General features: G+C 41.8%; 1 protein-coding gene across 2 annotated transcripts; it reads left to right on the forward strand.

Moving 5' to 3' along the window:
• Positions 1 to 382: 382 nt before the first annotated feature.
• Positions 383 to 25,678, forward strand: MRPL39 (mitochondrial ribosomal protein L39). 2 transcript variants are annotated; one of them, XM_048868147.2, is made up of 10 exons: positions 383 to 526; positions 2,859 to 3,065; positions 3,410 to 3,549; positions 5,777 to 5,876; positions 7,578 to 7,645; positions 9,568 to 9,680; positions 11,907 to 11,972; positions 15,468 to 15,621; positions 20,119 to 20,166; positions 25,567 to 25,678. In XM_048868147.2, the coding sequence occupies exons 1-10, from the start codon at positions 481 to 483 to the stop codon at positions 25,630 to 25,632; spliced, it is 1,008 nt and encodes a 335-aa protein (XP_048724104.2). In that variant the 5' UTR covers positions 383 to 480; the 3' UTR covers positions 25,633 to 25,678. The 2 variants fall into 2 exon arrangements, with proteins under 2 accessions (XP_048724104.2, XP_048724115.2); XM_048868158.2 differs by lacking the exon at positions 383 to 526 and adding an exon at positions 2,529 to 2,546.
• The last annotated feature ends 200 nt before the right edge of the window (positions 25,679 to 25,878 follow it).

The following is a 25,878-nucleotide window of genomic DNA, read 5'->3' on the forward strand; positions in this document are numbered from 1 at the left end:
CTCAGTGAATGTACTTTAAAGCCGGGATATAGTAGAGAGGTGATCCCTGACAACTGGGACCTGAGTGGTTATACTTTATCTCTCTGCGCTTGAAACGGGACACTACAAGGCATCTACGCCATGGCACAACTTAAAAATTGCAGCCAGTGCAGAATGCAGCAACCTGCTGATGCAATGGGATTGCGTGCGGGAACCCCGTTACACCAGGGGCGCCACTCTCGCCCGGAATGGGTTTCCGGCGCAGCGCGGCGACTGTGCGCGCGTGCAAAGGCTGGGGAGCCGCTCCCCGCGGAAGGATACGGCTCAGGGCCGCGCGGCGAAGCGCTGGCGGGTAAGCCGAGGACTCGTTCGGCACCCGCCCCTAGCGGCTGAAGCAGGCGGATCCCTGCGCCGCGGCCCGTGTTTCCGGGGGAGCCTGCGGCGGGTGCGCGCGCGCGCTCGGGGGAGGCCGCAGGGAGCAGCAGCAGCAGCAGCTGGGCCATGGCCGCGCGCTGGGCGACCCGCTGCCTGCGGAGCCAGCACGCCCGTGAGTGACCCCGATCCTGCGCGGGAGTAGGGGCAGTGCCGCCGCCCCCCCGCCCCGCCCCGGGCCCTGCACTTTGGGGGGAGGGAGTAGGGCAGTGACCTGCCCCCCGGCCCTGCACTGACTATTGGGGGTTGGGTGTAGCTATGTGTTATTTGCATAGCTTCCGCAGTGTGGTAGGTGTGAACACCAGGTTCCTTCCCTCTGCTGACCTGAGGCTTTGTCTCCACTTAAAATGCGACAGCTGTGCCTCTGTAGCACTTCGGCATAGGGCAAGGCTACAACTAAAATGATGCAGCACTTCAATGAAGATGCTCTACACCAACAGGAGAGAGCTCTTCCCTGGCATAGTTAATCCACCTCCCTGAGAGGTTGTAGCTCACCTCTCCCACTGACATAGCGCACTCGTGTGTGTGTGTGTGTGTGTGTGTGTGTGTGGGGGGGGGGTTAGGTTGGTATGACTACATTGCTCAGGCATATAGATTTTTTCACACCACTGAGCCCTGGTCTACACTGGGGGGATCAATCTAAGTTACGCAACTTCAGCTCCGTGAAGTCGAGGTACTTAGATCAATTTACCCTGGTGTCCTCACCGCGGTGAGTCGACTGCTGCCGCCCCCCCCCCCCCCCGCTCCTCCTGCACCTCTCACACCAGTGGAGTCCAGGAGTTGACAGGAGACAGCTCGGGGGTCGATTTATCACATCTAGACTAGACACGATAAATTGATCCCCGCTGGATGGATCCGGCGGGTAGTGTAGACGTACCCTGAGTGACATAGTTATACAGGTCTGTAGTGTAGTGACCATAGACACTACCTGTGCTGGAGCTGTGAAATGGACAAGAAAGCCAGCTCCTGGCTCCCTAGCCGGCCTTCTTGGCTCCCCGCTTGCTGCCAGGAACGGAGCAGCTGACCAGACACCAGGCATGAATCTCCCTGCCGGGAGCCTGGCTTCCCTCCCCCCCTCCCGTCTCTTGTTGCTGTAGTTAATCTACCTCCCCGAGAAGCAGTAGCTAGTTTGACCAAAGAATTCTTGTGCTGACCTAGCACAGTCTACACTGGGGGTTAGGTTGGTGTAGTTACATGTCTCACAGATGTGGATTTTTCACACCCCCAAGAGATGTAGGTATATCGAGGTAAATTTCTAGTGTGGTCCTGGCCTCGGTTATAACTCTGTGGTTTACCTGTCTAAGCACAATGTTTTAACTGAGGGGTTTGGAAGCAGCTCTTGTATTGTGCAGGTTTTTTTGTAAGAGTAATATTCTCCCAACCCCCCGTGCCTGATTTCCAAAATGTTTTGTTTCATTGTGGATCACCAGTGATCCATGGATCATTTCCTCGTGGACTACAGAATGTGAAACGTTTTGGAAATCATGTGATGCGTGTGTGCATGCAGAATCACTTGTATAAATAATAAAATTCATATTTTAAAATAAAATGAGATGTTTGTTACTAAAAACAAAAGCTTGCAAAATTCAGTTATGTGGGACAAGTACATTTGTTTAAATAGGCAAGAAAATTATTATGGTAAAGGCTGAGATGTCAGCTGGTAAATTTTTATAACTTTGCAAGGCTTGGACTTAGCTAATGTATTTAATTTAGTGATCTGAGGTGCTTCTTATTTATAATCATTGAGTTAAAAATGGCTCTGGATAAATATGGACAATAATTTTTGTAGTTATTCATGCTAAGGTGTGGGTCATCAAATCTCGGATTTCATGATGTAAGACAATTGTTGTAGGAGTCCGAAAGGAATGTTTCCTCATGGGCACCATTGCATAGTTAAACTAATTATGCCTGGATTTTTGTGTTCTTTTAAAACATCAGGTTATTCTCCCGCAGTTGGGGGCGGTTTACAGGACATGATGCAGCAAGAATTTTTCATACAGGATCAGAACACAAGTTCTTTTGAGAAAAAATTATCCCACAATTCCTCTTATGTATTCATGAGGAGAAAGTAGAGAGAGATACAGATGCAATCATGGCTTGTAATAGTCTCAAATACAGAGTCTGAAAGATTACAAGTAAGATTTTAGGTTTGTGCTGAGCCTTTCTATTTAAAGGCTAGCCTTTCTATGTTTCTATTTCTATGTTGTTTAACTTTTGAATATTTAGGGTCTGGTTTTTGCATAATGAGTGATTATTACAAATGTTAAGTGTGAACTGGAAGTTAGTTGCATTGCAATATGGATACGGTTGTATTACAATTAAAGGTTTGTTGAGTTAGTGGCTCATGTTTTTCTACTCATTGACTATGCTAATTAGTCTATTTATATCTGTTTGTGAAATATTTTGAGAAGCTGCATGTTGCTTAGTTAAGTCACTTCTTTTTCCAGGGTTTATTTCAACAGCTCCTGCTTCTCAACTGTCAAGAGCTGAGATTGTTCAGATGCGTAATGAACTCTTCACTAAGGAGAAAGAGAGACAGTTGTCTCTCTATCCACGAATTGAGAAGATTGAAGTAAAATATGTTGGCAAATCTCATCCTGGCACTTCATTTGTTATGAACAAAGCTTTGTCTACTCCATACAATTGTGCCATGCGTAAGTAAATGGAATCACAAACTGTTCCATTGTGTATCAAAATCACTTTGCTGATAAATGTATTTACCAACCAAACTGGCACATACTACTATTGTGGTCATTGTAAAGACAAACGTAGTGGTCCAGGTAATAATACATACAATCATAGTATTTCAGTTTGTACAGATAGTGGGATTTAAGGAAAAAGTTAATTTCCATGGATTCTGATAGTATTCCCGCACAAAGGTTTTTCCAGCAATGACTCTTGCATTTTGGTATGATAAGTTTAGAACTCTAAATTGCAAATTTTAGCTATATTAGAGGGTTGTTGATCACTGCCTTGAATTCTTTCACTTCTTTTTTAGACTTAAGTGAATGGCATTGTAAGAAATCAGTATTGGCACTTGTGGATGGAGAGCTTTGGGACATGTATCGGCCTTTGACCAAATCATGTGAAATTCAGTTTCTTACTTTCAAAGACGAAAATCCAGAGGAAGTGAACAAGGTAAGTCAGCGTCTTATTTCTTTATGCAGTTTTTCCTGTCTTATCCCTGATTCAACTCCCAAGGAAGTCATTGACGTTTTTCCTATTGACTTCAATGAGAAGGTTAGGGCCTTAGTTTGAATGAAATGAATGAAATTCTAGCTCTTTTGGTTACATGAGAAAATGCAAGTTGTTAAAATCACACATTTTTTGTTGGCTTCATCTCTGCTGCTGTTTTGACAGTCTACTATCTCCACCAATTTTTGCACCTGTATAGGAAAGTAAAATCTTAGTCTGCACTCTAGAGAAACCAAGAGTTGTATTAAAGCCTGAAAATTAAGATATTAAGAAACCTTTTCCTTCAAGCTGCATATGAACAAGATTGACACTGCAGTAGCTGGGAATAACCATGTTGAAAAACTTTACTGAAAGTATAGTAGGATGCATAAAATAAGTTTAGTCTAAATTTCTGTAACTAAAAATTTATAGCCTACTAATCCTACACTAAAGATTCTACATTATATAGAGGGAAAGAGGGTTTATGAACAGTTCCAGACAGGGAGAGGAGGAGCAGAAGTAGTTGTGTTTGTAATATGTCTTTAGTGCATTAATACTGGCTCAAATATGGTAGAAGAGTTGATTTGTCACTACATGTAAGTATCTATTGCTTTCACCAAATATATTTATTTATGTAGTTGATCCATCAATTCTAAGAATTCAGGTAAAATCCTAGTTTGCAATTTAGGAATGTTTTTTGTTACATTATTATATTTATATTTTGGGAGCACCTGGGAACCCAGTCATTGATCAGAACTCGTCTGTGCTAGGCACTGTACAAATACAGAATAAAAAGAGTCTCTTCCCCAAATTGCTTATGATCTAAGTGTAGAACATGAGACCACACATAGATACAGAAGAATATTGTAGTATACAAAGGACTGGGAGTCAGAACTGCCTGGTTCTGTTCCTGACTGTGTGGTCTTTTGCAAGTCACTTAAACTCTGTCTTTCCATTAACCTATATATAAAAGGGTCAAATTGTACTTGCTACATACCTTTCAAAGATGATGTGAGGAATATTACTTATATTGCATACTAAAAATAAGAATACTTTACATTTTTAGTCAGTGATGTTAACTTCAGTAAAGAATCATTTTGGCCGAAGAGTGCATAAGCTGGGTTAGTGTTCCCTCTGCTTTAAAACAGGGTCGCACTGGAAGAAATACATGGTAGTCTCCTAAATGCCCCCCTACAACTCAAGTTCCACATCCATCTGTTTCCTTGAATTCCGTGGGCATGAATAATATAGGTGGTAATGTTGATGTTTAAACTGTCAGTTCAGGCATCAGAGTTGTTGTTTCAGGTTGTCTAAAGACTCCAGTAAACACTTGATTAGTGGACACTACATTAGTTTACATCTGGTTCACATTTTGAAGTTTATCTTCACATCCATAAGGGGTTAGTATCTTGATTATTTCTCAGTGAAAATTTAGACCACAAAATGCAGTCACTGGGGCAAAGCACTAGCTTGCAAAATCACTGTGTACTGTTCCAGTTCAACCCCTTTCTTGAAATACTGTAAACTTTAGAACTTACTCTAGGCCTGAAGATATAGATACATAGTAACTAGTACTTCCTATCCTCACCTTCAAGGTCCTCTATAATCTCACCTTGCTACACCTCTCTTTTCACTTGCTGCTAATTCTCCTCGCTCTTGATCTACTACTTGCATCCCTACCTCCTTGCTTCTCCCTTTATCTCCTTCTCATGCTCTCTCCACTCTCTTTCATGCTGCCTCCTGCAACTTGAACAGTCTGCAAGATATTCTCTCCATCCTCTTTCAGATCCCTCCCTTGAAATACTTTTTTTTCCGGAAATCTTTTATACCTTATTTTCTCACCTTTCTTTACCTTTACCTTTTTCTTTATCAGTTGACCTGTCTCTTAGAACCTGATCCTGCAGTTAGAGCCACATGGGTGGACTATTGAAAGATCAGGACTGTTGATTCAAAGCTTCTTCCAAAAGGGTGAACATGGAGTTCTATTTTGTAAAGCTTATGTTTGTAGCACTGTATAAATAATAAAATACTTATATTTTATTAAAATACTAATGCACAATGGAAACTAGCAAATTTATGAGGAATTCAGTTTTAAAGGAAGAGTCACTATTTGAATCAATAGCTGAACTAGTCTGTCATGAATTGGCAACTTCAGTATAGTAAATTTTGTTTGAAATGCTCTTTATTACAGGCCTATTGGCGTTCCTGTGCCATGATCATGGCATGTGTGTTAAAGCAGGCATTCAAAGATGAATACTCAGTCAGTCTGATCAGAGCTCCAGAAGTGCCAGGTGATATAAATTTTTTTTGTTGATAAGCTTGCATAGACCCAGTTCAGGTGCATTCCAGCACATTTAGGGGCTCTCTTTCCTACTGATGAGAGGGATTTATTATTCCTGCATTTCTAAAATGTGTCACTGTAATGTCTGGGTGCTCTAGACATTCATTTTATGTCCAAGGAATGCGTACTCTGGGAGTACAGCCCAGTTGTACCTTCTCTCTTCCCCTTTCCCTCATCATTTCAAGGGTCAGACATTAACATCTAGTGATGTTGGAGTGACATCACTAATGTGCTTGTAATAATTGGGATTTCAGAATTGCTTATCTGAACACTTGAAATCCCACCCAGAATGCCTGCATGAAGAAGTGGTCTTGCACCATGTCCTGAAAGTGGCAAGACTGACGCAGCCTAATTTCTGCTGGCAGCAAGTTTTACAGTTTTGGACCCTCCATTAAGGATACAGTGACCCAGACCGGTCTGAGGTGTAGTCTCGCCTCAGTTGGAAGTGTCTTTGCTTATCACAGCTGCTTTGTCAGAGTGCAGAAATAGAGGAGGTCTCTGACATAACTGGCTCCAAGCCCATTTAGGGCTTTTAAGATGAGGAAAAGGACCTTAAATTATACCTTGTATGATAAGCTAAAGCAGCCAGTGTCGGATATGATGAACTGATGTTTGTGTGAAATTTCCTTTAACGTTGTTTACTCATGTAAAATATCAAGTTATATTGGGGGACTATTGTAATAGTTAAGCATAATAGCAAAGAGCCTTGACAATTTCTGCTAATCTGTAGTCTGAATTTTTTTACAATTTTAAATTGACATAAGCAAAAGGTTTTCATATTTATTGTTAAGAATATATATTCAGACTGCTGGAAAGAGAGCATTTCATCCTTGGGCTACTTAAGCGAAGCCTGAAATTGGTTGGCTATCTGACAGTACGTCAAAGTGCACTATGAAACTTTTAGTGTGCCATAGCAGGGTCCTCACCGTGACTTCGTGTGTGGCAGATTAGTGCACAGTACAGTTACACCTTGGCTCGTTGCGCACAAAGTCTTCATGTAGACGAGCCCTAGGTGTTTGATACGTGTGAAGCTGGTAGACTGACTGTCAGGTTTGACAATAACATACCATAACTCCAAATGGCTTTTAGGCAGAGAGGCCAAGGACTGAATAAATGTGCATGGAGACCATGCTGTCTCCTCCTACCTCAGTATGTTGTCAGAGTTTGAAATGGTGTTGCTGCTGCCTGTGTTACCTCCTCTGTGGATAAATAAATGACTTCAATATTATATTCTGTCTGTCTGGCACCTTTCAGAAATACAATCATCTGTACAAATGAAAAGTGCAGAAATACTTCAGAGAGGAGGAGGGCCTGAATTTATGTCATACTTATCCAGAAAAAAACTGTTTTGATGAGTGGGTACAGACTGCCATGCTCTTATAAAAACTGTAAATACCCGGAACATATTTTTGGGGTGAATATTTAAGAAACAAACAGAATCTGTCATTTGGGTTTTATAAAACTCAAACTGTCCAGCTGTGATTATAATCCACAGATTTCAGCTTGTGATCCTTGCTATATTTCTATAACAGAAACAGCCTTGTTTTGGCCCTTATTTATTCAGACTAGTAATGTTTTTGTAAAAATGTTGAGGCCATGAAACAAAATGTATACTTTGTTACAAATAACAGCATTTTCTCTGGCTCTGCAGTGATCTCTGGAGCTTTCTGTTATGATGTTGTTTTGGACAGCAGGCTTGATGACTGGAAACCAACAGAAGTAAGTACAATTTATCTTCTGAAAAGTCATTACACCTCTACCCCGATATAACGTGACCCGATATAATGCGGGTTCGCATACAACACGGTAAAGCTCTGACATGCTGCTCTGAGCTGCGTATTAAGGGTGCCGGGCCGGAGCTGAGGGGTTGGAAAAGGGGCAGAGGGTCTCAAGGGCGGTTAGAGGCTCCCCTCCCCACCCCCCAAAGGGTCTGGGAGGCGGGAGCTGTGGGGGGGCACTTTTGGGGGACCCACAGTCCCAGAATTGCCCGGGGGATTAGCGGGGGTCCAGGAGCAGCCCGCTCCACTTCCCTCGCCCTGGCCATGTCGCTCGGGGGAGGGGGTTTGGGGGAAGGGATCCCCCTTGCACTCACCAGCAGTGGAGGAGCCCGGCTCCAGCCCTCTCCACTCTGCCAGCTCCCAGCCGCGGCGCTCCGCTTCCTGCCGCAGGTGAGTGGGAAGCGGGGTGCCGCCGCTGGGAGTTGGCGGAGTGGAGCGGGCTGGGGCCGCATTGCTCTGCTTCCCGCCGCTGCTGCTGAGTGCCTGTTGGGGTTGGCTGTGGATAGGGGTCAGAGTAGTCGGGGGACAGGGAGCAGGGGGATGGGTAGGGTGTGGGGTCCTGGGGGTGATTAGGGATGGGGGTCTCTGGAGGGGGCGGTCAGGAAACAAGGAATGGGGAGGGGGGCAAAGCAAGTTCGTTATAACATGGTCTCACCTATAACATGGTGAGATTTTTTGTCTTCCGAGGACTGCGTTATATCGGGGTAGAGGTGTATTATAGTTTACTCCTCCTTTGTTTCGGTGACCTCTCTTTTTTTAAAATGGGAACAGTTTTGCTTTACTGTGGCAACAGTTTAGAGACCCCTATTACCTGACTACCCCAGGCAAACCTCTGCCCCCATGTGGAGCCCCATTAAATTAAAGATGGCTGTAGCTAGCACAGTTTTTTTCTCCAAGTATGGAGAAGGTGATATATGCTTACTTAAAAATATTATGAGTGTACTAAATATTAAACTGTAATTGTTCTCAATAGTCTGCATTTATATGGCATGTTTAAGCAGAGGGCTCAAAGCTGTTTAGACCTTTAATCAAGCCTCATGACTTCTTGTGAGGTTAAGTGAAAACAAATATATTTCACTGGGCAGGTGTTTCTTCTTACAATGCATGCTCACCAGAAGAGGGGAAAAAAAGATGTATGGCTAAGGGGGCAATGTTAACAAAATACAGAATTTCACTTCAGTGCAAGCTGTAGTTTAACTTGCCCACTTTGAAAAACTTTCTAAGGTAGTTGTGAGTCATCTTCAGGTTCTCAATCAAGTAAATATTTTGATTGTTGCAAATGTCTTCTGAGTACTGAAGTTTGATTTTTGGAGTGGGCAATCAGTTCTGTATTTATTGATGTATCAGTAACGTCCACTCTTTTGAATTTGTTAGTAAAGAGGGCACTTCCAGGTGGGATTTTGATTGATCGCTGGAAAACTAGCCAGGGATTAGCCAGATTAGTGTTCAGCAGTGGCAGGATCATGTCTATGCATATAGTATGTTTGGAGGAGCTTGTGGAAGCTCTTCCAATGAATTAGAAGTCTCACTAAAAATTTAGAAATGGGAGTGCGTGGGTTATAAGGAATTCCCATTTTCTTTGGGCCTGATGCAAAATCGATTGAAGTCAATGAAAACACACCCATTGATTTCAATGGCAGGGGCCACTCCCATTTAAAATAACTGTAATGTCCTACCAACAGTAATCATTACCATGCCTATTGCTGATAGGTATATTTATAGGAATTTATAGATCTACTATGAGTATCCTTAAGTTTGTTGTTTACCATTTTTACTGCTTGTTACAATGTTTTTTATACGTACAATGTGTATTAAAGAGCAGCTCAAGAACAGGGGTAACATAGTCTGCTTTTTTGTTTTAAGGACAACTTCCGTTCTCTTACAAAAGAAGCATACAATCTAATTCACAAAGATCTGCCATTTGAAACATTGCACGTTGACGCAAAAGTGGCATTAGAAATGTTTCAGCATAACAGGTCAGTGGTTATTTCAGATTTAAACAAAAATAGTAAAGACCAAATTGGATTGCGAAAGGAAATATAACCTTTAAAAATGTGACAATTGAAGTATGGAGGGTTAGATCCTCAGTGTAAATTAGTGTAGCTCCACTGACTTCAGTAGAGCTAAACTAATGTACACTAAGTTTTCCTGTTAAATGCGTACACTAGGTGGCACTACAGTGTATAACTGAGAGGTATTTAAGAACTTGGAACAGTTATGAGATTTTGTATTTAGTATCAAACTAGTGATATCTTGACATTCTTAAAGTTCTTTCACCATATTATTCGTGATTAGATTCCTCACGTGCTTATTCTTTTAAGTTTTTTGGTCTATACAGCACATTTCTGTATTGAGAGATTCAAATTCAACATGTGAATCCAGGAAGTTATCCTCTAAATACCATTACATTTTACCATCAGCCTTGGTTAACAGGTGACTGGCTATGCTTGGCACTCCACCCAACTACCTGGGAGGCAGTGTGATCTAATAGATAGGTAAGCCCCTTCATTTTCAGTTTAAACCGAATTTTACCAGTAAAATCGCAGATTTTACAAAAAGGATTATTTGTTTTTTCCGACTTTCACCTTACTTTTGTATCATTCAAATATATAAAAATAACTTGTTTTATTAGGAAAATACAATACATTGCATGAGATATATGTATTATGGTAATGCATTAGTCTGTGTGTGTGTATATGCAAAGCTGTCTGTTGAAGTAAGGCTATGTATTCGATTAGAAGATGCACACAATAAACAAACAGGCACGCACACAAGCTCTGAAGTGTGTGTGCATCTGAATGTACTAATGAATCTCACATCCACTTCGTACACATTTCAAGCTGTTAGCAGATGCTGTTTAAAGAGCTGACACCCAAAAATGGGAGGAAAACAAAAATGTGTCAGAATACATTTCAGAAAACAAGGCGTATTAAAGGTTAAAAAAAACAAACAAAAACCAGGAGAAAAGGATGAAGTTGAGTGTATACCCTCAAATGGTAGGGCCCAGTTATTAAATGTAAATATTTATAGGCTATTAGTTCTAAGTCTACAACGGTAAACTGTTTGTTCAAATGAAAAGTTTTATTTGGGGATTGGAGAGGTATTGTTTTCTTAAACTCAGAGATGGCCTGGTGTTTTGAGTTCTGTTTTAGTTCTGCAGCAAACCACGCTGAATTTCATTAATCAAAGCATTAATCTACTGAATACTTTTTTACTAGTTTTTTCCACCGATCTTCACCTGTTTCTGTTGTTGTTGTTGTTGTGATAAACACTGATCAATTCCTGTGAAAAATAAAGTAAAATAAAACCCAAAAACGAAGTGCCCTATAAATGGGGTACTGACCAGGGCCTGGGATTTATCCCTGGCTTGGCCATGATCTACTTTGTGATCTCAGGCAAGTTGCTTTACCTCTCTGTGCCTTTCTTTCCGCACCCCATAGTTGTGGGACAAAAATAATGGATACTAATGGACTCTTTTTTTAATCAAGTGAAGAAAGGCATACCACCCGGTGGCTGGAAGTTAAAGCTGGACAAATTCAAATTAGAAACTAGGCAGATATTTCTGCAGTGAGGGTGTTTAATCATTGTAACAAACTACTGAAGAAAGTGGTGGATTCTTCATCACTTGATGTCTTCAGATCAAGGCTAGATGCCTTTCTGGAAATTATGCTTTAGCTAAACACAAGTTAGTGGACTTATTACAAGGTAGCTGGGTGTAATTCTGTGGCCTTTGTTGCACAGGTGGTCCGATCAGATGGTCCCTCTGGCATTAACATCTTTGTATCTAGAAAGGCTTATTTTTATTGAAACGTTCTTTCCACAAAATAAAATGAATGTAACTGCTTTGAGCTGGACAGGCTCATTCATGACATACATACTTTTCTTGAGATATGTCAAAAAGGCCTTAAAATATGAAAGGTAAGGGTTTAAAATTGTTTCTAATCTTATGAATATTGAGCACAATTATTAAAAAGGCTTCTTTGATGCATAGATCAAAGATTTTTCTCATTATTTTTCCCGTATTAACTTAATAGTAGAGTTAAGGATTAGGTTCTGAAAGGCTCCCATTGACTTCAGGGGGCTTCTACATCAGACCCTTATAGATTACAAAAATAATATGAAGCAACTTGATTGTTTTTGCTTCTTCATATATGTAACTTTATATTTGACAAATTTGTGAAGTGTGCTGGTTTTTTTTCAAGGTACAAAATGGATTCAATAGAACAGAAAGCATCGCAAAATCCTGAAGGTATAGTAAAGTTACATAGGTGAGTAAAACTTGAATTTTATTCTGTAATGATTCACAATAAGGTCCAGTTACTTTGCAAAATTATATGCATCTGAAAAAAAGATAAATGACTTGTGATGTATTTTTAATTAAACTTTGATTTCTGGGTTAGCTGTATTCTGATCTATATAGGTTCTTCCACATCACCATTATTGTTATATTTAACTCTTGATGGGGGCTCATTAAACTTTTCAGAAAGCTTTTAAGATAGTGGGCTTCCTTCCCCCACTGCCTCCTGTTGTTGTTGTTTTTTTTTAAATTCTCCTGCATTTTGTATATTTTCCTGGGTTGGTATCTTCGTTCCTTTTTTTTGTTTATTTATTTATTTATTTATTTATTTATTTTTAAGCATTGGAGTTTTCAGATATATGATAGGGGGAAATCCTCCTTGAAGCAATAAATAGAATCGTAGAATCATAGAATATCAGGGTTGGAAGGGACCTCAGGAGATCATCTAGTCCAACCCCCTGCTCAAAGCAGGACCAATCCCCAACTAAATCATCCCAGCCAGGGCTTTGTCAAGCCTGACCTTAAAAACTTCAAAAGGAAGAAGATTCCACCACCTTCCTAGGTAACCCATTCCAGTGCTTCACCACCCTCCTAGTGAAAAAGTTTTTCCTAATATCCAACCTAAACCTCCCTCACTGCAACTTGACACCATTACTCCTTGTTCTGTGTTCTGCTACCACTGAGAACAGTCTAGAAGATCCATCCTCTTTGGAACCCCCTTTCAGGTAGCTGAAAGCAGCTATCAAATCCCCCCCCCCCCCCAATTCTTCTCTTCCGCAGACTAAACAATCCCAGTTCCCTCAGCCTCTCCTCATATATCATGTGTTTCAGTCCCCTAATCATTTTTGTTGCCCTCCGCTGGACTCTTTCCAATTTTTCCACATCCTTCTTGTAGTCTGGGGCCCAAAACTGGACACAGTACTCCAGATTAGGATTAGTTTAGGGGGGAAGAATAGAGGGGAAGGATCATGTCCCTCGATCTGCTGGCAATGCCCCTACTTATACATCCCAAAATGCCATTGGCCTTCTTGGCAACAAGGGCACTGTTGACTGGTTGATCAGGATGAGGCCAAAATGGAGTTTAAAAACTTTGATCCAATGCAGCTAGGAGTACAATGACTGGGCAAAACATTCCAAGGGAATCTGTTTTAGCCATTTGGAAGTTCAACTGAATACAAAAGTCCACTACAATTTTCATTTTTAATGCTTTTCTTTCACAGGGCAGCTTTGGCCCTTGGGCTGAAGCCCATTGAGATTCTGCAACAAAATATGCTTAGCTGACTTTTTGCTCAATACAGCCCTTAGCCGGCAGGTTGTACCAAAGGCTAAAACAAATAAAGATCATAGAAGTGAGAAATGAGTATTATGTCAATAAAATCCAAATCCTGCCAATGCAGTGACTCTTTTATGCAGCATGTTTTCTAATGCTTTGTCTGGTCTTGTTTTAAAATGTCTCAAGCAATAGGGCTTCCACCAATTCCCTTAGAGGACTACTTGCTCTCTAACAAATCTAGCAGTTTTTCTTAATATTCAGCCTAAATCTTCTTTTTCCTTATTTCAGTCCAAAACAGGTATCTCTCTCCCCAGTCACTTTCACTCAGACCCAGCATATGGTTTCTAAAGGACACTGGGTTATATTCATAATGAAAGAAATATAAATAATGCTCACTGTAATTTATGCTTCAGAGCAGTATAAACTACAACTCATCTGCATACCTTCTCACACAAAAAGACCAGTTTTTTTCCTAATAATTTTTCCTTTTAGAATGATTATTCTGAGGTCAAATAAGTTTTGTCTCAACTTTAAGCAAATAAGGTTCCTACTTAGAGAGGGTTTGTCTCACTGAGTTTGATTTTTGATTATATTAAGTTTCTACATACAATTTATTTACATATTAAAAATATTTCAGATAAAATGCTAATGATATTACTGTTTGAGCTCATTAAAAACATGCAGTTTTATTTAGAATATGTTTAGCGTTCACTGCCAAATGCTACCTTTTAACAGAGGAAGGACTTTCTGACTTTGCTGCTAATTCAGAAAAGGGGACCTTCCAATATCCTCCGAATAAGTGACAATAAAGCTATTATTCTAGTCATTAATAATCATGCAAATTAGAGATGGAAAGACTTATTATCTAGGTCACCGAGTCCTCCCCTGCCAGTACAGGACTGTTCTCTGCAGCCTGTTTACTAGTGCTTTATTGGCTTGTTTTAGCGATTATTTTACACTTCAGCTTACAAACATCAGAGCAGATAGATTATTTTTCTCAAATTCTGCATCACTAATATACGAGACAGTACTGAATTTTCACTATATAAGATACATCATTAAAACATTACAGGGTTTGTCTCTCTTTTTTTTTTTTTTTACCACCACTAGTAAACCAAGCTCTTGAAAAACACTAAGTTAAACCGTAATTTTATAAGCAGGCATTGGACCTCAATGACAGCACTCACAATAACAATACTCTTCACACACCTGTGAAACGTCTGTTTAACAGGTTTCAGAGTAGCAGCCGTGTTAGTCTGTATCCCCAAAAAGAAAAGGAGACTAACAAATTAATTTGAGCATAAGCTTTCATGAGCTACAGCTCACTTCATTGGATGTTTAACAGCATCCAGCTGCCAGGACAGTGCCTTGAACCAGTGTCACAACAGTAGGAACATAATATATACCCACAATGCCAGGCTCCACTCTGGGGATTTTAAATTACACAGTTTGATTCTGTACAGGGTCTTTCATTCAAATTACACCTATGGGTTTATATTGGTACAGAGAGGGCCAACAACTGCTGAAACAAATGCACATTTCTCTGTCTCTAGCAGTTTTTCTTCTGAGACATTTGTGAGTCTGGACACAATACAACCACCCCTCTCTACGCAGGCCATCCTTTGTGTAGAGCAGTCATATTCAGCCACACAAGCGACACAGCCCCCAAGGCACTTCAGCCCACCCGTTCCCTGGGTGACAGGCAGGTCCGGCCACCCCAGCGCCCACTCGCCCCCTCCCCAGAAAGCCCAGCCGGTGCCCCCGGTTACTTACATTCTCGGTGTCGCGTTCATTCACCATAGGCAAGGGAGTTCTAGTGGACATTTAGTGTGTGCTTTTGGGAGTAGATCCTGCATATTGTCATAATTCCATTAAAATCATTGTAGTTATGGCAGTTTACATCAGCTGAAGATCTGCCTTTTGGACTCTAGTTTTAAATTACTTATTCAGGTTAGGAAAACATGCTGAACCTGAAGTTTTCAAGGGCACTCCTTCCCCAGATACCAAGAATGCTGAACTGTAGTGGGATGTTTGGTTTGGGATTTGTGTGGGTTTTCTCTTTTGGTTTAGACAGAGGTTCACTATAATTTTCTGTAGATAGGCATTGTCTAAGTGATGATAGAAAGAAATAACCATGTTTGTAATGCCACTATACACGTACATTTACTGTGAGTTTTATTGTGCTCCAATTAGGTTTGGTGACTTTGTAGATGTTAGTGAAGGCCTTCACATTCCGAGGACAAGTTTTTGCTTCCAGTATGAAGTGACAGCAGCCCATAATCTCCAAACCAGCCAGTGTGAGTCTATACGAAGGTTTCAGGGTGTGTCTCTGCCAGTTCATTTAAAGGTAAGTAATGCATTCAGTACAAATATTCTTTGCTTAGGGCAGGAAGGAGTGGAAGAAATCTTTTTACATGTCTTCAAATCCTTAGCATATGCAGTGCCAATATCTTGTCTTAGTTGTGTTGAGAATAGGGTGACCATATGTCCCGATTTTATAGGGACAGTTCTGATTTTGGGGGCTTTTTCTTATATAGGCACCTATTACACCCCACCCCCGTCCTGATTTTTTACACTTGCTATCTAGTCACCCTAGGTAAGAAGTAGATGAGTGGAAGGCCCAGAGAGTGATTACTTTAGGAGTGTCAAGGCTCTGGTTTCCCGGGCACTATTTTAGATATTGAGTCAAAACTCTTTAATACAGACCAGGCTCTGTGACATTAGTTTGTTTTTTTTAAAATATACTTGTCTTCCAGTACAGTTATTTTACTCATGTCATTTCTGGAGAGGTTCTATAATTGTCCATCACATTTTTCTTGTTCGTGTGTTACTGAGAATGTTTCCTCCAAGGGAAACAGCAGACTGTCTATTAACTCTTTTAAATGAGTGAAATTTCGCTGCACGTCATTCCAAAGTGGAAAATAAGAATTGCCATTCAGAATCAGACCTCTGGTTCCTCTAGTTCAGTGTTCTGTCTATAATCATCTATACCAGATGATTCAGAAATAGGTGCAAAAAACTCTGTAGTGACAGTTATGGAATATCTTGCCCATAGAGTAAAGTTCTTTCTAACCTCCATTAGTTAGCTTCTGGCTTATGCTGTGCATCATGGCCCTATCTATACGGGGAGTGCCAAGTTCCAGTTTTAGCACCTGTCTCTTCTTTTCTCACACTCTTCCTCTCACACATACGCACACCTTTCTAAATTGTTTACTTATGTTTTGGGGGCTACCGTTAGTCTTATATTAGCCCAAATTTCTCTGCCTCAGTTGCCAGCAGAGCAGGGTAGGAGCTTTTGCCCTTACTGAGAGCCAGATCAGCTGTCCATGGGCTAATCCTTTAATGTATGCAAGATCATCTGGGGGTCTCAACCTAGTGGCCTCATGGTCTTCATTTTTTTGCTGAGAGCAGTTTATTGCAGAAGCAAAAACTTAGAAAATGTCTTGCTTAAAAGGGGTTTTTAAATTGTCAAAATACTTAACAGCAGCGGATACCTCAAGCCTTTCAGTCACAGCCTTTCAGTCACAGCCTTTCTGTGGTGTGGTTAATGGGCAGTGTGATTTTTTTCCCCCACATAGGTCTGTTAACGTGTATAAACCCTAACACTAGCTGACACTTAATTGCTGGGAAGGGTACTTCTCTGTCTCCTCTATAATTCACCACTACTTCCCTCTGCTGACACTGCTGGTGTAAGTGTGAATGAGAGGTCAATTTTATGAATTTGCAGAGGTGCCAGTTAGATTTTTAAAGCTGAAATTGAACAAACTAGATTTGCCAGTTTGAGAAGCATTGAGGCCAAATTTGACATAGAATTTAATTAGGGAAACCACTTTTTATTGAGTCTAGGGAACGCTAGCTTGCTAATGAGCGCTAGGTTCTTTTCAGGTCAAGTTTTACCTTGGAGCATTTCTCAGATCAGCACACTTTAATTATTCTTAATCAATCCACAGTTTATTAATTCACCGAGAATCTCACTATATAGTCAACAGTTCATAAATCCAGTTTAGATACAGCAAATGTTCTAGGTGTGTGCTAAACACAAGATACACAGTCTTCTAAGCAATTAATAAAGACAACTGTTGAGGTCAAGCACTTACACCAGAGAACAAAACAAATTGTCAAGATTTCTTATTACATCATAATATTCAGTTATCAGTTCTTTAGTGCCTTTAATACATTTGTCACACTTCAAATAATTCACCAAGGAATAAGGATGCACTTGTCTTAAGGCATTTTTGTGAATGTGGTCCCTACTATTGGAATTGTTTTGGTATGAAAGGGGAATGTTTAAAATGTCAAAAGTAACTGCTTCAAGTTATTGTTTTTCTCTGTCAGTCCACTTTGCTTGGGCTTATAAAGGAGAATGTATATTGCTTTACTTAGGCTTGGTCTACATAACCAACTGACCTAACTTGCCTGGTGTAGACCGCGCTATGTTAATGGGAGGGCTTCTACTATTGACATAGCTATCGCTTCTCGGGGAGATTGAGTATCTATGCTGACAGGAGAGCTTCTTCCGTTGGCATAGGTAGTGTCTTCACTAAGTGCTAAAGCAATGCAGCTACAGTCCTGTAAATGTAGACAAGCCCTTCGTTTAAATCCAAAATATGGTTACTTAAGATCTCACGTGAAAGAGTGTAGACTCAATCAGATAACATTGTTGTTAATGTTAAAGAACAGAAAGAGAAATACAATCTCTGAAACAAAATCTCACTGCTGCTTAGTCCTGTTAACCCTTGGATGGGGGGGTGTTCTTCTTTTCCCTTCGGGGGCCTATCGTGCAACGGCCAGAAAAGTTGATCTTCTGTGGTCTGAAAGGTCTTCCACTTCACACATTTAAATTGTCATGCTTAGTAAAAACAATAGCTTGGGAAATGTTTTGGAGGTGTGGCATATCAAGTGTTACATTCTGAGAGTCTTTCACATGGCTACTCTGGGTATCTGTAGCACTTCTGGATTCTTCAGTGTCTCTGTGGTTTGGTCAACTCTTCTTCTTAGTGCTGTAACCCTGGAGAAGGAAAGAGGCAGCCCACATGGATTCCGCGAGCTCTAGGGTCCCATATGGTGATCTCAATTTATATATCCTGTTTCAGGATTCGCTGGAGGAGGGCAGTCTTATTTTTTTATTGGGCCCTGGCCAAAAGTTGCTCTCAGCTTTCAATTTATAGTTTCTCTGCTACTTCAGCTGGTGTCCAGTAGATGGCAATGTATAATTAGAGCAAGGCAACATCATTTTGATGAATAGTAAGTTAATTGAAAAATGCATTTTGGGGGCACTGAAACTAGTCACAAATTTCTGTTGTTTGGTAAATAATTTCTTTGTATATTTAAAAAAAAAAAGAGGAAGAGATTTTGAAATCAAAACAGTTGGTTTTGACCACTTTGAAAGTTCAGTTTCAACATTTCATTTTGAAATGACGTTTAGATTAGAAATTTAGTTAACTTTTTTTAAAAAATGGAAACGGTGAAAAGCATGTGAAAACAACCCAATGTGAAAGGAAAAAAAATCCTTTCAGGGTGAATGAACTGAGAAATCCAATTATTTGCTCAACTTCAGAACAAATTTTGATCCTTTTTTGTTGGAGTCTTTTTATGTTTGATTAATTTGAAGGTATTTCTGAATTCTCCGGACTATTATTTGGAATTCCTCTTCCTTTATTAAGCAATTTCTATTGTTATTTCCAAACTTTGCATAGATTAAGTGCTCATAACTTTCAATATTTCCCTTCTTTTGCCATATTTAAACTGCATCGATCATTTATACAGAAAACAAAATCCTTTATATTTCCTGTGAATTTGGGGAACGTAATCAGTACATTATTTTAATTGTATAGAATACCTAATACAGAACAAGAGAATTATCTTGAAGAAACAGGACAAATTATTTACTAAAAAAGAAATATATCTGGTTTATAAAGAAGACAAATATACAGAATCTAATTTAAGGAAGATTTTATATATTGAACTTTGTTGGGTATCAGAAAAGTTTGGCCTCTGAAACTTGCACCGTTTGGTTCACCCACTGTTCCTAGCTCGTTTAAATCTACATTTTTTTATACTCCTCTCTAAAACTTGATTAATTTCTAGAATGCAATGGGCCATGTGCATAGGCAATCAGGATGCTACCCTTGTTTGTCAGCCTTTGGTAGATTCTTTATAGTTGCGGGGGGCGGGGGGGGGGGGGGCGGAGAAAGAGAAGTTCCATCTTCTTTTGCGTAATGGCTAACAATAGTTTGTAGATGTTGTTTAAGTGTTGCCTATTCCTGATGTAATAAAGATTCTTTTGACAATGTTTCTGTAAAATGAGGATTGTTCGTCTTTTATGCTGAGCAAATAAAGATGTGCAACTTGTAACCTAGTTTTGTATTCTTGTTAAGGAAATAGTGAATGTTTTATGCATAAAGGGGCAGGGAGAGAACTTATGACTGTTAACAGAATATTCAAGACACATTTGACATTTATACATTTTACACCAGAAAAGATATAAAGAAGACCCCAATCCTGTCAACATTTCTATATTTGCTTAAATATATTCATGTGAATAGGTCCATTGACTTCAGTGGGACTATTCATATGTGTGTTTGCATGATAATATCCAAGTGTGCAAGAGAGAGATACCTGTCCAGCTGGAAACGTAATAAAAATTAACTAATTTCAACATGAGCAATCAAACTGCCTGTATTTTTAGTTTTGTTTACAGTGTTGGTGTAGTCATACCTTTCCCAGACTAGAAGAAGCTTGTGTCTCTCACAAACAGAGTAAAAGATATTACCTCACATTTGCCACAGGACCTGATTTCAGTTTAATTATAAGTAATTCACTGCACTAATTCACTTTTTTCCAGGCGCATCACACAGTATGGCGAAGATTGCTGGAAAGGTCTCGGAGACTGGTAAGTTGAAGTAGCAGCTAAATACACAGCTTTAATGACTTCTTTTTCTTAAAGTAAAAGATAGAATTGTGTCATACTGTAGAAGTTAGATAATCATAATTGGAGGATACATACAAGAACATATTTATTTAAAGGAAGGAATCCAGGCCAAATCTTAAGAAAAATTGAATGCTGCATTAGAATATAAATTAAATAATCTAATTGTTTTTGTAAGAAGGAAAACATTTGAACTTTGTGGAAGCCTGAGTTGCATTAAAAATATTTCTCTGGGGCACTACAGATCATGGAACTTGGATGATATGTGTATGTGATTGCAGATTTTGTCAGTATGGAATTTTTGGTAGAATCATAGAATATCAGGGTTGGAAGGGACCTCAGGAGGTCATCTCGTCCAACCCCCTGCTCAAAGCAGGACCAATCCCCAATTAAATCATCCCAGCCAGGGCTTTGTCAAACCTGACCTTAAAAACTTTTAAGGAAGGAGATTCCACCACCGCCCTAGGTAACTCATTCCAGTGTTTCACCACCCTCCTAGTGAAAAAGTTTTTCCTAATATCCAACCTAAATCTCCCCCACTGCAACTTGAGACCATTACTCCTTGTTCTGTCTTCTGCTACCACTGAGAATAGTCTAGATCCATCCTCTTTAGAACCACTTTTCAGGTAGTGGAAAGCAGCTATCAAATCTCCCCTCATTCTTCTCTTCTGTAGACTAAACAATCCCAGTTCCCTCAGCCTCTCCTCGTAAGTCACGTGTTCCAGTCCCCTAATGATTTTTGTTGCCCTCCGCTGGACTCTCTCCAATTTTTCCACATCCTTCTTGTAGTGTGGGGCCCAAAACTGGACACGGTACTCCAGATGAGGCCTCACCAATGTCGAATGGAGGGGAATGATCACGTCCTTCGATCTGCTGGCAATGCCCCTACTTATACATCCCAAAATGCCATTGGCCTTCTTGGCTACAAGGGCACACTGTTGACTCATATCCATCTTCTCGTCCACTGTAACCCCTAGGTCCTTTTCTGCAGAACTGCTGCCTAGCCATTCGGTCCCTAGTCTGTAGCGGTGCACTGGATTCTTCCGTCCTGAGTGCAGGACTCTGCGCTTGTCCTTGTTGAACCTCATCAGATTTCTTTTGGCCCAAACCTCCAATTTGTCTAGGTCCCTCTGTATCCTATCCCTACCCTCCAGCCTATCTACCACTCCTCCCATGGACTTGTGCATGTCCAGCTTTTCTAAATAGTCCCGAACCACTTCTTTCTCCACAGAGGGCTGGTCACCTCTTCCCATGCTGTGCTGCCCAGTGCAGTAGTCTGGGAGCTGACCTTGTTTGTGAAGACGGAGGCAAAAAAAAGCATTGAGTACATTAGCTTTTTCCACATCCTCTGTCACGAGGTTGCCTCCCTCATTCAGTAACGGGCCCACACTTTCCTTGACTTTCTTCTTGTTGCCAACATACCTGAAGAAACCCTTCTTGTTACTCTTAACCCATCTTGTTACTCTTGCTAGCTGCAACTCCAGGTGTGATTTGGCCTTTCTGATTTCACTCCTGCATGCCCGAGCAATATTTTTATACTCATCCCTGGTCATTTGTCCAATCTTCCACTTCTTGTAAGCTTCTTTTTTGTGTTTAAGATCAGCAAGGATTTCACTGTTAAGCCAAGCTGGCCGCCTGCCATATTTACTATTCTTTCTACACATCAGGATGGTTTGTCCCTCTAACCTCAATAAGGATTCTTTAAAATACAGCCAGCTCTCCTGGACTTCTTTCCCCCTCATGTTATTCTGCCAGGGAATCTTGCCCATCAGTTCCCTGAGGGAGTCAAAGCCTGCTTTTCTGAAGTCCAGGGTTTGTATTCTGCTGCTTTCCTTTCCTCCTTGTGTCAGGATCCTGAACTCGACCATCTCATGGTCACTGCCTCCCAGGTTCCCATCCACTTTTGCTTCCCCTACTAAATCTTCTTGGTTTGTGAGCAGCAGGTCAAGAAGAGCTCTGTCCCTAGTTGGTTCTTCCAGCACTTGCACCAGGAGATTGTCCCCTACATTTTCCAAAAACTTCCTGGATTGTCTGTGCACAGCTGTATTGCTCTCCCAGCAGATATCAGGGTGATTGAAGTCTCCCATGAGAACCAGGGCGTGCAATCTAGTAGCTTCTGCGAGTTGCTGGAAGAAAGCCTCGTCCACCTCATCCCCGTGGTCTGGTGGTCTCTAGCAGACTCCCACCACGACATCACTCTTGGTGCTCACACTTCTAAACTTAATCCAGAGACTCTCAGGTTTTTCTGCAGTTTCATACTGGAGGTCTGAGCAGTCATACTGATCTCTTACATACAGTGCAACTCCCGCACCTTTTCTGCCCTGCCTGGCCCTTCCTGAACAGCTTATATCTGTTCATGATAGTACTCTAGTCATGGGAGTTATCCCACCAAGTCTCTGTTGTTCCAATCACATCATAATTCCTTGAGTTTGCCAGGACTTTCAGTTCTCCCTGCTTGTTTCCCAGGCTTTGTGCATAGGCACTTGAGTTAACCCGCTGATCGCCCCTCTTTCTCAATATGAGGCAGGAGCCCTCCCCTCTCACACGCTCCTGCTCGTGCTTCCTCCCGGTGTCCCACTTTCCCACTTACCTCAGGGCTTTGGTCTCCTTCTCCTGGTGAACCTAGTTTAAAGCCCTCCTCACTAGGTTAGCCAGCCTGCTCGCGAAGATGCTCTTCCTTCTATTCGTTAGTTGGAGCCTGTCTCTGCCTAGGACTCCTCCTTCTTGGAACACCATCCCATGGTCAAAGAATCCAAAGCCTTCTCTCTGACACCACCTGCGTAGCCATTTGTTGACTTCTACGATTCGACGGTCTCTACCCAGGCCTTTTCCTTTCACGGGGAGGATGGACGAGAACACCATTTGCACCTCAAACTCCTTTATCCTTCTTCCCAGAGCCATGTAGTCTGCAGTGATCCGCTCAAGGTCATTCTTGGCAGTATCATTGGTGCCCACATGGAGAAGCAGGAAGGGGTAGCGATCCAAGGGCTTGATGAGTCTCGGCAATCTCTCCGTCACATCGCGAATCTTAGCTCCTGGCAAGCAGCAGACTTCTTGGTTTTCCTAGTCGGGGCGGCAGATAGATGACTCAGTCCCCCTGAGGAGAGAGTCCCCAACCACCACCACCCGCCTCCTTCTCTTGGGAGTGGTGGTCGTGGAACCCCCAGCCCTAGGACAGTGCATCTTATGCCTTCCAACTGGCGGAGTCTCCTTCTGCTCCCTTCCCTCACGTGAATAGACTCTTTGTAAGCTCTTCTAAGTAACTTTAAAGAATTGACATTTTTCAAAATTTCTAAAAGATGAGGAAAATAGAATGTTAGCATCTTTGTATTTTTATTTTTCTACATGTTTAAGGTTATATGTGGAATCTGAAATGAAGATTTAGCATGAACTTGAAATACAAGTAAAACTGAAAAAAAGCAATTTAATGTTCTAACTGTATGCAGACATCTGGGTTAAAAACAAATACAGGAGCTTTGTGCCTCATGTATAACAAGACAAATGAGTCAATTTTTTCACTCGCGTCCAAGGAAGAAAGCTGATACTAGGGGTGAGCCTATATAGAAGCTAATGGAAACCAAAAGGGGAAATGATTGCATTAAATTAAATGTGAGGGTAACCGGAAAGAGTTCTAAAAAGTAAAATGTGCCTGGTGTAAGGAAAGGAAGTTTCCTGTTAACATTCAATCTGGAAGAGAGGACTAGAAAGTAATAGTGAAGCCAGTCGAAGGAAGCATTTACAGTGGCTGAATAAATACAAAAACCATGTTCATGGAATAAAGGAAGTGGAACCCTACTGTAACATCTAGATATAACTAAACTTGGGGAAATTTGGTAAAGATTAAATCGTAAAATTTTCAGACTCTTAAAACTCCAAAGCCAATATTCTGCTTGCTGTTTGAATAGCAGCAGAGAAAAAGCATATCACATCTGTTCCACAATCCGCTAATGAAGAAGCATGCTCAAGGCTAAAATATCGTACAATAGAGAACCCATTTATCTGACCCTCCACTATCCATATTAACCAAACAACCAGTGCACGCTCTCCTGTGGCCGCTAGATGCCGCTGAAGCATTGCACTTTTCCATTCTCTGGTTTATCTTGATTTTTGATTATCTGATCTGGCCCCAGTCCTAGGGGCAGCAGGTTTGTATAATTTTTGGTGGTGCCCAGAACAGCTCCAAGTCCTGCCCCCCCCCACCTGCTTTGTAAGCAGATATATATTTTTTAAAATAATATAAAAATGTGAGGGTCTGGGGTGGTGCTAGTGATGAGGGGTTCACAATGCAGGAGGGGTCTCAGGGCTGGGGCAGAGAGTTAGCGTGTGGGGGGATGAGGGCTCTGGCTGGGGCTGAGGATGAAGCGTTTCGGGGGTGGGAGGGGCTCAGGGCTAGGGCAGAGGGTTGGGGTGCAGGGGAGTGAGGGCTCTGGCTGGGGGTATGGGCTCTGGGGTGGGGCAGGGCCGGGGATGAGGAGTTTGGGGTGCAGGCAGGCTGCCCCGGGGCCCCCCTCTTCCCTCCCGGCCGCACGCTTACCTCGCCCCAATGTCACTGCACGTGCTCCTAGGGCCCCTCTCAGGTCCAGGAATCCCCCTCGCTTCCCCTGTGGTGGGTGACTGGGGGGGAGGGGAGGCTGCCATCACATGTCCACTTCCTCCCCTGCTGCTGCCCCTCACTGTAGCCTCACTGGCGGTGGGGGATGGGGCTGCCCCTTGCCTAGTAGGGGGCAGGAGTGGTGGTTGCAAGCAGGGGGGCCCCTGTGCTGGTGGAGGGTCCCGCTGGAAAAGGGAAGTGTCCGAGGCGAAAGGGCAGGGTCAGAGTCAGTCTGCCTTGGCACTAGTGGGTGGCGGGTACTAGGACCCTGTGGCAGCAGTTGATGCTGGGAGCCAGCAGATCAGAGCGTAGAGGGGAGCTGCAGGGGGGCAGCCACCTGCTTGAGGCAGGGATGCTCCAGGGCCCTCGGGAGGCGCACGGGGGCAGCAAGTGGGGACCAGGGGACACTTGGGGGAGGCACACGTGGGCAGCAAGCAGGGCTGGGGGAGAGACCTAACCCCAAGCTTTGGTGGAGTTGGGCTCCAGGTCCTGAATATTGCTGGAGCCCGGGCACCATAGGCCCATATAACTCGCCACCCCTGCCCAGTCCCAGTTAGATAGGATAAACAGGGTTCTGCTGGTTCTTATAAACCGGTTTGAAAGTGTTTTTAATTGATATTGTTTAATTTTAAAGGCAGTAGTACTTCTTGCTGTATACTATCCTTGCTCAAGTATAGTACAGCAGAGGGGGAGAATGTACAGGGTGTGGTGAGAGAATGAAACTATACTTAACCCTTCCCCCCCCCCCCCCCCCAAACACTGATGTTTTGCAGGTTATTGAAGAGGGCAGTCTGGAAGCAAAAGATGGAAGTCTGGAAGCAAAAACTGTATCAACATAATTCTTTAATTTTCATGTGTAAATTAATAAAATAAAAATGTTTTGAACATGTCTTGTGTGTTATGTATAAAGATAAAATGCCAAGTTCAATCCTGATTACTCAGTTGAACAAAGTTAAATCAGGGATAAATTTAAGGCTAATATCTCAATTGACTTACTTGATTTTTCCACATCTGTTAAAACTATAATTAGATCTGAACTAAAGTTTGAAAAGAGTGAGACCTGAATGTTTCGTGTCTGGTAACAC

Source organism: Caretta caretta, chromosome 1, assembly GCF_965140235.1.
Source record: "Caretta caretta isolate rCarCar2 chromosome 1, rCarCar1.hap1, whole genome shotgun sequence".
In the NCBI taxonomy this organism is placed as follows: Eukaryota; Metazoa; Chordata; order Testudines; family Cheloniidae; genus Caretta; species Caretta caretta.